The sequence below is a fragment of the Pseudopipra pipra genome, chromosome 20, assembly GCF_036250125.1.
Source record: "Pseudopipra pipra isolate bDixPip1 chromosome 20, bDixPip1.hap1, whole genome shotgun sequence".
Lineage (NCBI taxonomy): Eukaryota > Metazoa > Chordata > Aves > Passeriformes > Pipridae > Pseudopipra > Pseudopipra pipra.
Window position 1 is genome coordinate 9,523,273 of NC_087568.1, and position 12,327 is coordinate 9,535,599.

At 50.4% G+C, this 12,327-nt stretch overlaps 1 protein-coding gene across 11 annotated transcripts in view; it reads right to left on the minus strand.

Annotated features, from left to right (window-relative positions):
• LOC135425159 (histone-lysine N-methyltransferase EHMT1-like) overlaps positions 1-12,327 on the minus strand; it is a 130,187-nt gene that overhangs the window by 16,161 nt on the left and 101,699 nt on the right. For all 11 annotated transcript variants that reach the window (XM_064677149.1, XM_064677152.1, XM_064677151.1 and 8 more), the window contains 7 exons: positions 11,111-11,217; positions 8,625-8,747; positions 6,276-6,377; positions 5,307-5,411; positions 1,756-1,910; positions 804-971; positions 275-419 (listed from right to left, as the gene is read on the minus strand). In XM_064677149.1, the coding sequence (XP_064533219.1) occupies positions 275-419; positions 804-971; positions 1,756-1,910; positions 5,307-5,411; positions 6,276-6,377; positions 8,625-8,747; positions 11,111-11,217 (905 nt within the window). The remainder of the gene's footprint in view (positions 1-274; positions 420-803; positions 972-1,755; positions 1,911-5,306; positions 5,412-6,275; positions 6,378-8,624; positions 8,748-11,110; positions 11,218-12,327) is intronic.

Sequence of the window (12,327 nt, forward strand, 5' to 3'; positions counted from 1 at the left end):
CAGAGGACAAGGATAAACAGGAGCCACATCAGCCAACAGCAGATGGCCAGTGCCACAGCACACAGTTGAACACAGAGCTTGGCTTAAGCCTCCAAACTGAAGAAAATCAGAATCCCATCTCCTAAATCAAGAGCTGGAGGTGAGGAATACAGGCTTAGCTGGAATTTGATGGCAGTATCTGGACTAGACACTCCCATTTGAAGTTCCAAACCCACTCGGAGGAGCTGTACCTCTGAATGCACACACCAGAGCAGGGGGACACACAATCCCTCACCTGTAAATGAGTGATGTTCCTGTCAATGTCCATCGGGGAGGTGACACAGTTCTGGGAAACGTATTTGTAGTTGCTGGGACAGGGCTCGCTGTCCACGGAATTGACACAGGGAATCGGGATGCGCTCGTAACCCCGGGCAATGTCCCTGCCAGGGGGAGAGAGAACTGTCACCCAAGGAAAGCCCTCCCGAACAAGGGGCCATTCAAATGCCATCCTGGGGCAGAATTACTGATTTTGATCACTGAGCACTCCAAGCCTAAAAGCAACCCAGACCAGAAGGGGGTTCACGTTTTCCCACAGCCTTACAGACTGTTCTTTGTGCTTGTGAAAATTTCCACTCAGAGGATGAATTTACAAACTATGGTCTGAATCAGCACGTGCTTAGTTCTTGCTAAGCTCAAACTGACCTTCACACCAGTTCAAAAAGCTAATCCTGCACTTGCAGTCCTTTCTTAAACCAGAGCCCCGGCCTGTCCCCGTGCAAGGGCTCAATTTCATGACCCAAAATCAAAGCCAGCCCTATTCTCACCTGCTCACCACCTTCTCTATCTGGGCAGGCTTCTCAGTGGATGATTCTTTGAGAGTCTTGTTCATCTGTAGGGCCACCCAGACCTGAGAGTTAAGGCTGGAGCACTGGAGCGGAGTCTCACCCTCCTTGTTCTTTAAAGTGACATCCGAGCCACGGGAGAGAAAGAGACTGCAAAACAGCAAGGAAGGATCAGGATTCCCCAAGGGAAACCATGCAAGGGGAAAACAAGCTGAATCACATCCTCCAGCCAGCCCTTAGGGGACAAGGAAGAGTCTGTAGTAGTGAATAATCACCTGAGTGTTCTGTATTAAGCATGGTTCAGGGGATCCTTCTACGTGAAGGCGCTGGCAGAAGCCACAGACTGGAGCTCTGGGCACTCATGAGAGCTCTGGGCCAACCTCGCCCTGCTTCAGGCATGACAGGTACCCTGCTGGTACCAGCCTAACTTCAGCCAGGCTTGAAACTCTCTCTGGCAGGGAAAGATATGGGGTGGGAAGAGCAGGCTGGAAATGGAAGAGTCCCACAGGAAACTGGTGTTGGACTCGGCCCTCGTTTATACTCACCAGCCTCTGGGGAGTACACATGATGGCTTTATTCAGAGCAGGGATGAAGCAAAGGAAAAACCCTGTTACCATATCATGCCAGGCTAGTTGTGGGGGAAAAAAAAGCTTTAATCAAGGAAGTCTGACACCTTCCTGCTGGGAAGCCCAGGCTGAGCACAGCCCCTCTGCCCAACACTCCAGGAACACTCCACGTTTTCCAACCAGCTCTGGCAGCCGCCGTACCTGGACCCATCTCCCCTGGGAGCAGGGGAGAAACAAGCCACCCATCCCAATCCTGGTCTGTGCTTAAACGCCAAGGGCACTTCAGAGGCTCTCCTGAGCTGGCCAGAAGGCCCCCAGGCAGGCAGGAGCAGGCAGGAGCAGGCAGGGGCAGGGAGGGCTGTACTTACACCACGCACTCGTAGCGGTTCTCTCGGGCTGCGATGTGCAGGGGCGAGTCCCCGTGGATGTTCACGGCGTGTAGGTCACACTTAGCTGCCAGCAGGATCTCTGCTATGTCCACACAGCCAGAAAAAGCAGCCCAGTGCAAACAAATGTTTTCCTCCTGGAGGGGAAAGAGCACAGAGCAGAGGTTGTTTAGTGTTTTAGAACCCCATGGCTTTGGGACGTCACCTTCCTTAGCTCTGCACCTGCAGCCTTCAACATGGGCTTGCAGCCTCCATCCCCACACTGCTCCTCCTGGCTGGGAATGCCAGGGTGGACAGGGAAACCTCCATGTAGCCAAGGAGGGAGTTCTCACTCCATCTGCCTCCACACACCGAGGACGGGGAGGCTGCACACGCAGCGATCCGTCACCTTCCTCACACACACAGGCAACTCGTCTGTCTCTGAGCCACAAACCAATCTGGATCAATCCATGAGAGGTGCCAGACACGAACAAACATGCTAGAAAAGGCTGGAAGCTGAGCTTCCCCAGCCCAGACAGACAGGAAAGCCAGCGTGTCTCCCAGGGCTACAAAATTAAAGAGAAAAAGAGCACGCAGGGTACGTGGAGGTGCTGGAAAGAGAAGCACAAGCCACAGGGAAAGCAATCAATCTGACTCCAGGCATCTCCTAAATACTGTATGTACTCATCTCTCACTAGCAGCACTAGAAATAGCTGAACACTCATCTTTGGGAGGGAGATATTTTAAGCAATGATACTCTGTTTTCTGTTACAGTGCAATTTGCAGCACACGTCGATCCCATCCCCATGACAAGCTCTAAAGACATCGATTACAACACTGCAATCATAGTAATGATCCCCTCACTTTTCTCCTTTTTTTTTTTTTCTTTTTAGAGCAAAAACAAAGCATATGTTTTAGTCATTACCACTTTACTTAAGATCTTGCCTTAAATGGGGAGGTATTGGCTGTACAAGGGAGTGGGGAGAGTGTTTTCTACACGGCTCCTGCCTCCCCTTATGGTACCATCTAGAAAAAATCCCTGATCACATCACATACCAAACTACAGAAAAGAATTCATCCTGTGGGTTGCACCCACAGGCTGCTGCTCAGACAGGTTACAGACCTCTGGACTCGCTGCTCTGCCCCTGCCTAACAGCAGCAGCATCCCAGTCAAAAGCATTTCTCCCAGAGAATGATGCTTTCCAGCAGAAGTGACATTGCTCCTTACTGACTGTCCATCAGGAGACACCAACTGCAGGGACAGGATGGATATGTGATACAAACAGCTGCTAAGAGCTTTATTTTCTTTCAAATAACTTGTTGACTGGGTCAATTTGATTTTCCTCATGAATGTGTGATCTTGGAGCTGGTAGCAAAAGGCTCCTGTGACAGATCAAATGAGTCAGTTTTGCTCAGAGTCAGCAGTGATACAACAGCCCAAAAAGCCACCTCTCGCCTTGACTTCTGCTTTTAGGAGCAGGATTGGATGTGGACCTGCCTGGGAACTCTCTCAGTGTGCTGCTTTTGGCTGGGGTAGGGTTAATTTTCTTCCCAGTGGCTGGAATGGGGCTGTGTTTGGGCTCTGTGCTGAGCACAGGGGTGATGATGTGGTGATGGTTTTGTTCTTGCTGAGCAGCACCTGCACAGAGCCTGTTCTGCCCCTAGTATGGCCATGCTGGGGAGGGGGCTGGGGGTCTGGGGGAGGCTGGGAGGAGACACAGCCAGGACAGGTGACCCAAACTGACCAAAGGGACATTCCAGACCACATGCCATCATGCTCAGTGTATAAAATGAGGGAAGAAGAAGGAAGTGGGACATTTTTAGTGATGGTTTATCTTCTGACAGTCACCTTTACACATGACAGGGCCCTGCTCTTGTGGAGATGGATGAACACCTACCTACTGTCCATGGGAAACAGGGAATGAATTCCCTGTTTTGCTTTGCTTGTGTGTGGGGGGGTTTTGCTCTTCCCTTTCCCTATTAAACTGTCTTTATCTCAACTCATGAGTTTTCTACTTTTTCCCCTTCCAGTTCTCTCCCCAGTCCTGCTGGTGGGGGAGTGAATGAGTGGCTGTGAGGGGCTTGGTGACTGGCTGGGATTAAAATCTTAGAATCATAGAAACACAGAATGGTCTGGGTTGGAAGTGACCTCAAAGGTCACCTTATTCCACCTCCCTGCCATGGGCAGGGACACCTTCCACTAGCCCAGGTTGCTCCAAGCCCTGTCCAACCTGGCCTTGAACACTTGCAGGGATGGGGCAAGACATGACATTAAAGCTACCAAGGAAATTGAGCCCTTCAGACTGGGACAGCAACTCCTCAGGAACAGCTGGAGCCTTTCTGAGCCCCCTGAGACAAACGTGCCAACAGCTTCCCCTGCCAGCACCCAAGACACAAAATGAGGCATTTAGGGAGAGAAATACAAACTTATCTACTCATATCCCTTGGATTAAAAAAGCACTGGGAGCACTGGACAAGGAAATACAGTGCCTGGAAACATGTTAGAGCATGAGCTGATGGCAGGGCAGGCACTTCACTGGAACAGCTCTGTGCAGAAAGCAGGGAGGCCAGTTACCCTGCCTTAATCAAACTATCTCTCATCTACAGGCCAGAGCCTGGAGCAGCTCCTCACACCCCAGTTCACACCCAAGTGTGCCTTGAAGGCACCTCTGGGGTTTCAATACCCTTAGAGACCGAAAAAAAAAAAAGACAAAACAGAGCATTAAGAAAAAAAAAAAAAGAGGAGCTGTGCTGATACAATGAGTCTCCTGAGGAAACCTGGGGAGAAGGGAGACAGTATCTCCTTTGTATCTTCTCTGTTTACTTGGAAATCCCTGGGAAACCAGTTGGCACAGCCTCACACTGGGCCCAGGAGCTCCCAGGGACTCAAGCACGGAGTACACCCCACTGGAGCAGGATTTATGGAGGTGAAGAGCAGGCCAAGAGCCAGCTCCAGCACACTGAGAACACTGCACATGCTCTGCAATGTTCCAGCACACCAGAACACTGACACATGCTCTGTCCACATCAGTGCCTTCGTGCCTGTGATGCCTTGGAAAAGCCAGGCTGGTGATATTTGCTGGCAGAGTGTCTGCCCAGTCCACCCAGAAAACACAAGTATGAGCTTATGCCCCTCAAAAACACACAGGCTGCCCCTAAACCATGCCCAGTGCTCACTGGCCTGTGACCAACGTGGAGCTGGCACGTCTGGACTCCAGGGAATCTGCCCTGGTGCAGCAGCCAAGTGGCAGCAAGGTGGACCCAGGTGGGTGAGAAGCAGCAAGGCTCAGAGCTGACTACAGCCTGAGAGTTCCACACAGCATCCTCACAGGCTGTGACAGAAGAGCTGGAGCTAAAGGACATCTTGCCAGCTTGCAAACTTCTTCCCAGAATATGGTGGGAAATTCTCCCCCCAGACACTGTTCTCTCACTGCCTGTGTCAGGGCACCACTGCACCTCCCTGCACCGAGCCCAGGATCTGCCCCCTCGGGTGTGTTTGGTGTGCAAGCAGAGCTCGTGGGTAATTTCTGGAGCAGGTTCCAGCAGACCCTTACGTTGTCACGGATGTTGATGTCCGAGCCCTTCGCCAGCAGCAGCTTCACCAGCTCGATGTGCTTGTACTCCGTGGCCCAGATCATGGGTGTCCAGCCTCCATCATCCTGGGGAGGGAGGACAGGGTGAGGCACACAACAGGCACCACAGGCTCCTGCTGCCTTCCCAAGGAGCCACAGACCCCTTCCCTGTCTCATGACACTCCTTTTGTCCACACTGTTGCAGGTCCCTCAGGGTCCCTCCCGTGAGTGGAACCAACACAGCTCAGCCAGTGGAGTTTGTTCCAGCTCAGCTTGCTGGCAATGGATCTCCAGGTGGTTCACAACCACAGAACAAGCACTCAGGGACATCCCTTCCCAGCTTTTTCCAGCTCTGCATGACACCAGTGGTGCTCAGGACCACCAGGGAAGTTCAAACACAGAGCAGAGGAGTCCAAAAGCCCCCAGGAGGGGAGAGAGCAGGAGCCAGTGCCAGCACTGAGCAGAGCTCAGGAGCTTCACACAAAGCTGATTGTCCAAAAGGTACAACAAACACCCAGCTTGTGTCAATGGTCTTATAAAAACTCCCTGAGAAGCCTGAGGGACCTGCCTTTCCCCCAGAATGGGGAACCCCAGTGCAGCACTGCCTGACCCCATGGAAATGCATAAACTCCATGATGGCAAGTGCCAGCCCTGACCCATCCCACAGCATGTCCATGATCCCACCACCTCCCCTCCACTAGGAAAAGCACAGTGACACCCTTGAGCAACAGGCTCCACAGCAAATTCAGGGTCAAGAGAAACTGCAAACCAAAGCAGTTGGAAGTAAAGTTTCCATGAGGTCAGTGGAGGGGAAGAGGCTCACGGAATTGTCACCCTATAATGATTTTGAGGTGTCCCCCATCACTTGGGTGACCATTGCCCAGACAGCACAGTGCTGAGCTGAGTCCCTGGCCTGGGAAAAGCAGCTCTTGCCCCCCAGCAAGGCCTCACCTGGCAGTTGACATCCATCTTCCCGTTGGAGAGCAGGTACTGAACGACGTCGTAGTGCCCCTTCTTGGCTGCCAAGTGCAGACACGTGGAGCCCTCTGCATCCTGGACACACAACCACAGAACAAACACTCAGGGACATCCCTTCCCAGCTTTTTCCAGCTCTGCATGACACCAGTGATGCTCAGGAAAACTGGGAGAACTTCACAGATGGAGCAGAGGACTCCAAAAGCCCCCTGCCAGGAGGGAAGAGAGCAGGAGCCAGAGCCAGCACTCAGCAGAGCTCAGGAGCTTCACACAAACCTCAGAGGTGCAGAGGAAGAGGCTGAGAGTGCAAAGAGATGCTTTTGCAAAGTCTAGGGAATGTACCAGCCCCAAACCCTGGCAGTGATGCTCCCCTTCCCTGACAGACCCTTTCCCACTCCTTTCCACGTGCTGGAGAGCCAAAGTGAGGCAGAAATCCCTTACAATTTTTTGCACTTTACATCAGAAAAGTAGCCTTGTCTCAACTGGAAATGCTCCACTTATTGCTGTGTTTTATCAGCTCAAGGCCTTACCCCAGCACCTGGCAGCAGGGCACAGGGGTGTCCTGCAAAGGGCTGGGAGGCTCTGGAGAGACCAAGTGCCCAGAGCCATCTGCCCAGACAGGAGACAAAAAACAACCCTGAAAGTTGAAAGGAAAAATGCCTTTGGGAGCTGGGAATGCAGGGTCTGGCGGAGATGGACAGGCTGTGAGTCATGACAGAGATGCTCCCACACTCACACCAAAGATCTCACTGCTTGGAGCCTGATTTTTATCAGGCCTTTATGTCCCAAGAGCTTAGCACATAACAAGGCCCAGAGAGCAGGAAATAAGGAGGAGGAAATGAAAGACTGAAAACCAAATGACTCCTTCTAGTTTACTGCCTGGAAGCAACACTGGAGGTGAGAGTTTTGGGAAGGAGCTGAGTGGACTCTGTGGTGCAGGGTGGGACATCTCAGGTCAGGGATTGCACCATGTGGGCTTCTTGGGATGCAGAAGGAGCTTCTACACCCCCAGAAGTGCCTGTATAATAATGCCACAGCTTTCCCTTGGATTGGCAAGAGCCAAGTGCAGCTCCTCAGCCCCGTGGAGAGCAGACAGATTTTAACAGTTTCTTCAGGTTTTGAGTGGGGCTTTTACATCCTGTTTACTGGATCAACAGTTAACTGGATCACTCTGGGGTCTGAGAAGCCCCCACCCAGCCCTGCCCTGCCCTCAGCACCCTCTCCAGTGCAGTGCCAGGGCTGGGTGGGCTCTGCAAACACCAGGAGAGAGCTGGATTTCTCATGGAAATGGCTGGAGCCGACTCCAAACTGCAATGTTGCTGCTCTCAAACAGATGAGTAATTTGGTGCAAGAAACTAATTAACATAATAAACTAGTCTAGACTTCAGACGTGATCTCAGGCTTCTAATTTGCTTCTGCAAGCTGAGGATTCTTTTCCTCCCCTCTACCTTTCGAATCACAAACTGCCCTCTTTTCCACAGGAGTAAATCAGGTGAGAGATGCTGGGACTGCTCTGAGACACTTGGGACAGTGGCCAGCATAAACCCACATGTGCCTGAGCTGCCCTTTTCCCTTTCCCAGCTCAGGACCAGGCTCTCAAGGATCCATTTGGGGTGGGCAGCACTTGATGCCTTGTGCAATCCTGCCAGTTCCTTCACAAAACCAGGTTGTGTCAAGAAGTTCACATGGGGAAGGTTCCCGTGCTCCAAATAGATTCTGATTTATGGGACTAAAAAAAAAAAATCTGTATATTTTCCAAGATTGCAAAGCAACCAGAGCATGCTAAAGGCAAACAGACAGCTGCATTTTATTGTATTGGTTTAAATTAAAGGGTAGAGTTTGAAGATGGGGTTCAATTTTGCCACAGCAGCGTGACTGCAAGAAACCACACATCAGTCCTTTGGAAAGGAAAGCTTCCTCTGTCTTTTTTGCTGGCTTGGCAAGCACCTGATTACCAGCCCCCTTTAAAATATCACCCCCAAATCCTCATTGTTAGACTCTATAGAGAAGGAAACTCTGAAATCAAACTCCAAATTCACTGCAATGGATTTGGGACACTAAGATTTAGTGGCCTCATATGAAATCAAATACCCCTGACATTTGGTGCCACAAACCAACAGAGCAAGTGGCAGCACTTGCCCCAGCCAGCTCATGGCCAGGACTCTGCAGCAGTAAAATGAGAGTGTGACACCCCCAGCCCTTGCCCCAAGACAAACCAGTCCATTCCCCTGTGGCCTGTTCACCTCCACCCAAAACTTCAAACCTACCCAGAAGGACATGTTGGACAGAGGGTTCTTCAGAAGAAAAAGGTAAGGAATAAACTACCTTAGGATCCACTAGTGCTCCAGCCTTGATCAGGTATTTCACAGTTTCCAGGTGGTTGTTTTCTGCTGCTTCCATCAGAGGGGTCCTCTGGTCCTCGGAGCAGGTGTCTATGTTGGCACCAGCCTGTTGGGAGGCCAAGGCAAAGGATAATTAGAGTCATTGCTGGTTAGAAGAGGAAGGATGTGGGAGTAGAGATTCAGCAGCAAGATTGTTCCTGAAATCTAGCCATATTAAGCATGGGAAAAAAAATTAAAAAAAGAAGCAACAAAAGCAGGAAAGAAGGCAGTGCAACTACACGTGCTTTGGAGAGCAGCACACACTGCCTGCCCTCTCTCCTGCTTTCCACAGCCACAGGAGATGTAAGGAAACCAACAGCTGGTATTAAATAACTCCTGTATTAATGGATTTTGTACTCCTACTCTCTAGATATTGCTTGTGCACAATTTGGAAAAATCAGCTTCCTCCTTTTCCCAGCAGCTTTGTTTTCCCTGGTGCATCACTTAGAGTGAAACAACCTGCTCTTCCCAATGTCACAAGCAGTAAGGAACAAGTTGCTGATTGCAACAGAAGCAGAAGCTGTAAAAAATATCCTGGTGATTGGATAACTCTTCCTGTAGAAGGCAACAGTACCATTTCCACAGAGGTCTCTGAGCATATGTTCAGCTCAACATGGGGTGCTTTCAACCAAAACCTCACTCTTTCCCAAAACACTGTGTCCTGTATCTTGCCTGCTTTAACTCTTGGGCTGAGCTCAGGAACCACCAAATACTTAAACCCAAAGGATCTCAGACACACCCAGCTCTTGGCAGGCCATGCATGTGTGTGTGTGTGTGTCTGTGTGTGTGTGTGTGCCTGTGTGTGTGTGTGTCTGTGTGTGTCTGTGTGACTGTGTGTCTGTGTCTGTGTCTGTGTGTGTGTGTGTCTGTGTGTGTGTGTCTGTGTGTCTGTGTCTGTGTGTCTGTGTGTGTCTGTGTGACTGTGTGTCTGTGTGTCTGTCTGTGTGTGTGTGTGTCTGTGTGTCTGTGTCTGTGTGTCTGTGTCTGTGTGTCTGTGTGTGTGTGTGACTGTGTGTCTGTGTGTGTGTCTGTGTGTGTGTCTGTGTCTGTGTCTGTGTGTGTGACTGTGTGTCTGTGTGTCTGTCTGTGTGTGTGTGTGTCTGTGTGTGTGTGTCTGTGTGTCTGTGTCTGTGTGTCTGTGTGTGTGTGTGTGACTGTGTGTCTGTGTGTGTGTCTGTGTGTGTGTCTGTGTCTGTGTCTGTGTGTGTGACTGTGTGACTGTGTGTCTGTGTCTGTGTCTGTGAACCTCAGACCTGTTCACAGCAGCAACACCCTGACTCAGCTTCACCTGGCACAAGGAGCTGGCCCCGTTGCTTCCAGGTGCCTCCCACTGAATTCCTTTGTTTTGCCTCCTCTTACACAGCTACAGCCATTCAAACCAGAGCAGAGAAGAGGCATTTCAAGTTTAATGAGCTGGGGCCATTCCCAGCCAAATCCTGCACTGCTGCAGAGAAGAGACAAGAAGATGAAGCCCTCTGGAAAGAACCCAACCCTACTGATAATTAAACTGTTTCTAATATCTCACAAATTTTGCTCCTTTTACTCATTCTGTTGTCTTCCTGTGCAGTAGTTTCAGTGAGTGAGAGCAGCCAGGCAGGCCCACAGCTGCCTTCAAAGAGAACTCAAGAGCTCTGACTCCAGGTGCTGAAATGCACCATCCTAGCAGCCCATTTCCAAAGACTGTCAAGGTTTCCCAATCCCACAGGATAAACAAAACATACTTCCAGTCACTCCAGACCATTTATGCCAGCACAAAAAAGAAATGCTATAACTTTTTGAATCCTTCTTTTTCTTCTTTACATCATTTTGGAGCAGGTTCAACAACAGCACCCCTATGGCTTTGACCATCTTCCCTTAATTAGAATCCAAATCTCAGCCCATAAACCAAACTTCCATCTTTCCTTCTCTCCTTTCCACTCGTGGGATATTTATACTGTGGAGGAAAACCCTGCTGGAGTTATTCAAGTTTTGATGGAAGGGAAGAGAAGGATCTATTTGCTTCCAGGCTCCAGAGCCTCACTGCCCTCACCACAAAGAGCAACCTGGCAGCAGCCTGGAGATCTGCAGTCTGACAGCAGCCAGGCTGGGCTGGCACATCTGGCAGTGCAGGCAGGCTGAACTGGCACATCTGGCAGTGCAAGCAGGCTGAACTGGCACATCTGGCAGTGCACTGCTCTGGCTGTGCCCAGGCACAGATTCCCACCTGCTTCCCAGTGCCCTGCACCAAAGCTTCAATGCTCCTTGCCTGGAGAACAGCCTGGAAGAACAGCTCCAGTGGTGACCTCCACACCTCCACCTCAGCAAACCCTGGGACTGAGGAGGTTTTTTACAGGAGGGATGTTTCAGTCCAAGTGTGTTCCAGCCACGTGGGGCAGGAGACCAAAAACCACAGCAAATTGTTTGTAGAGAAGAATGTAAGTGGAGACAGACCTGAATCAGCATATGGCAGATGTCCACATGGCCAGACTCAGCAGCAGCATGGAGAGGGGTTCTCTTACTCTGATGCTCCATTTTAAAATTAGGGTCAATTCCGTCCACTGAAAAACACAGCAGAGACATTTTCAACCACAATTCAGAGATTAAAGTGTAACAGGAGAATCACATCTCAGCTAAAAAGGCTTTTAAAGGCTGGGTTCCCAGCCCATCCTCAGCCCTCCTCACATCTCACTGCACATTTAAGTCAGGAAGCTCTCAGGGCAGTCCCAGGGACATTTGATGTGCAACAACCTTGTGAGAGGAAGAGGAGGGGCAGGGACTGAGCTCTGCTCTGGGGGGACCAGGGACAGCACCCAGGGAATGGCTGGAGCTGTGTCAGGGCAGGGTCAGGTTGGATCTCAGGAAAAGGTTCTTCCCCCAGAGGGTGGTTGGCACTGCCCAGGCTCCCCAGGGCAGTGGGCACAGCACCAAGGCTGCCAGAGCTCAAGAAGCATTTGGACAACACTCTGGGGCACAGGGGGTGACTCTTGGGGATGGGCCTGTGCAGGGCCAGGAGTTGGACTCAATGATCCTTGTGGGTCCCTTCCAACTCAGCACATTCTGTGACTCTGTGAACCCTCATACCAAGAGCTTCAGAAACACCCTGGAACTCAAGAACTTTAAGGTATTACAATATCTACAGAAGCCATGTCCCTCAGACTCTCAATTCATCTCAAAACCAACACTAATCAGGGATAAAAAGGAAAGAAAAAAACAGAAGTTGCAAAGAAAGAGTTTGTGCTACCTGGACTTTTTGCCTCACCGCTATTAACTGCAATTAATATTAGTGACTGTTGTTGCATCCCTGCAAACACAGGGCTACAACATGGATGGAACTTCTCCAACTAACACAAGCTTGGGATCTGGCCAGAGATCCTCACAGCTGTGCAAAGACTGAGAGATGATGCTGACAGGCAGACAAAGATGTCTGGGCATGATAACATGTTGCATATGATGAGGCCATAGTTAAATATCAATGAATAACATTTTTGTCCTGTTGAAGAAAGGAACAATGGAGCAAACACTTGCTAGACAAAAAAAAAAAAGGAAAAGAAGAAACTGATAAATGACAAGAACAGGAAGTGTCCAAAAATGTACAGCAAAGTAAGGGAGTGGAAAGGAAATGATCCTGAGGAAACATTGTGTCCTTCAAAGGGGGAGACTCCTCAGGG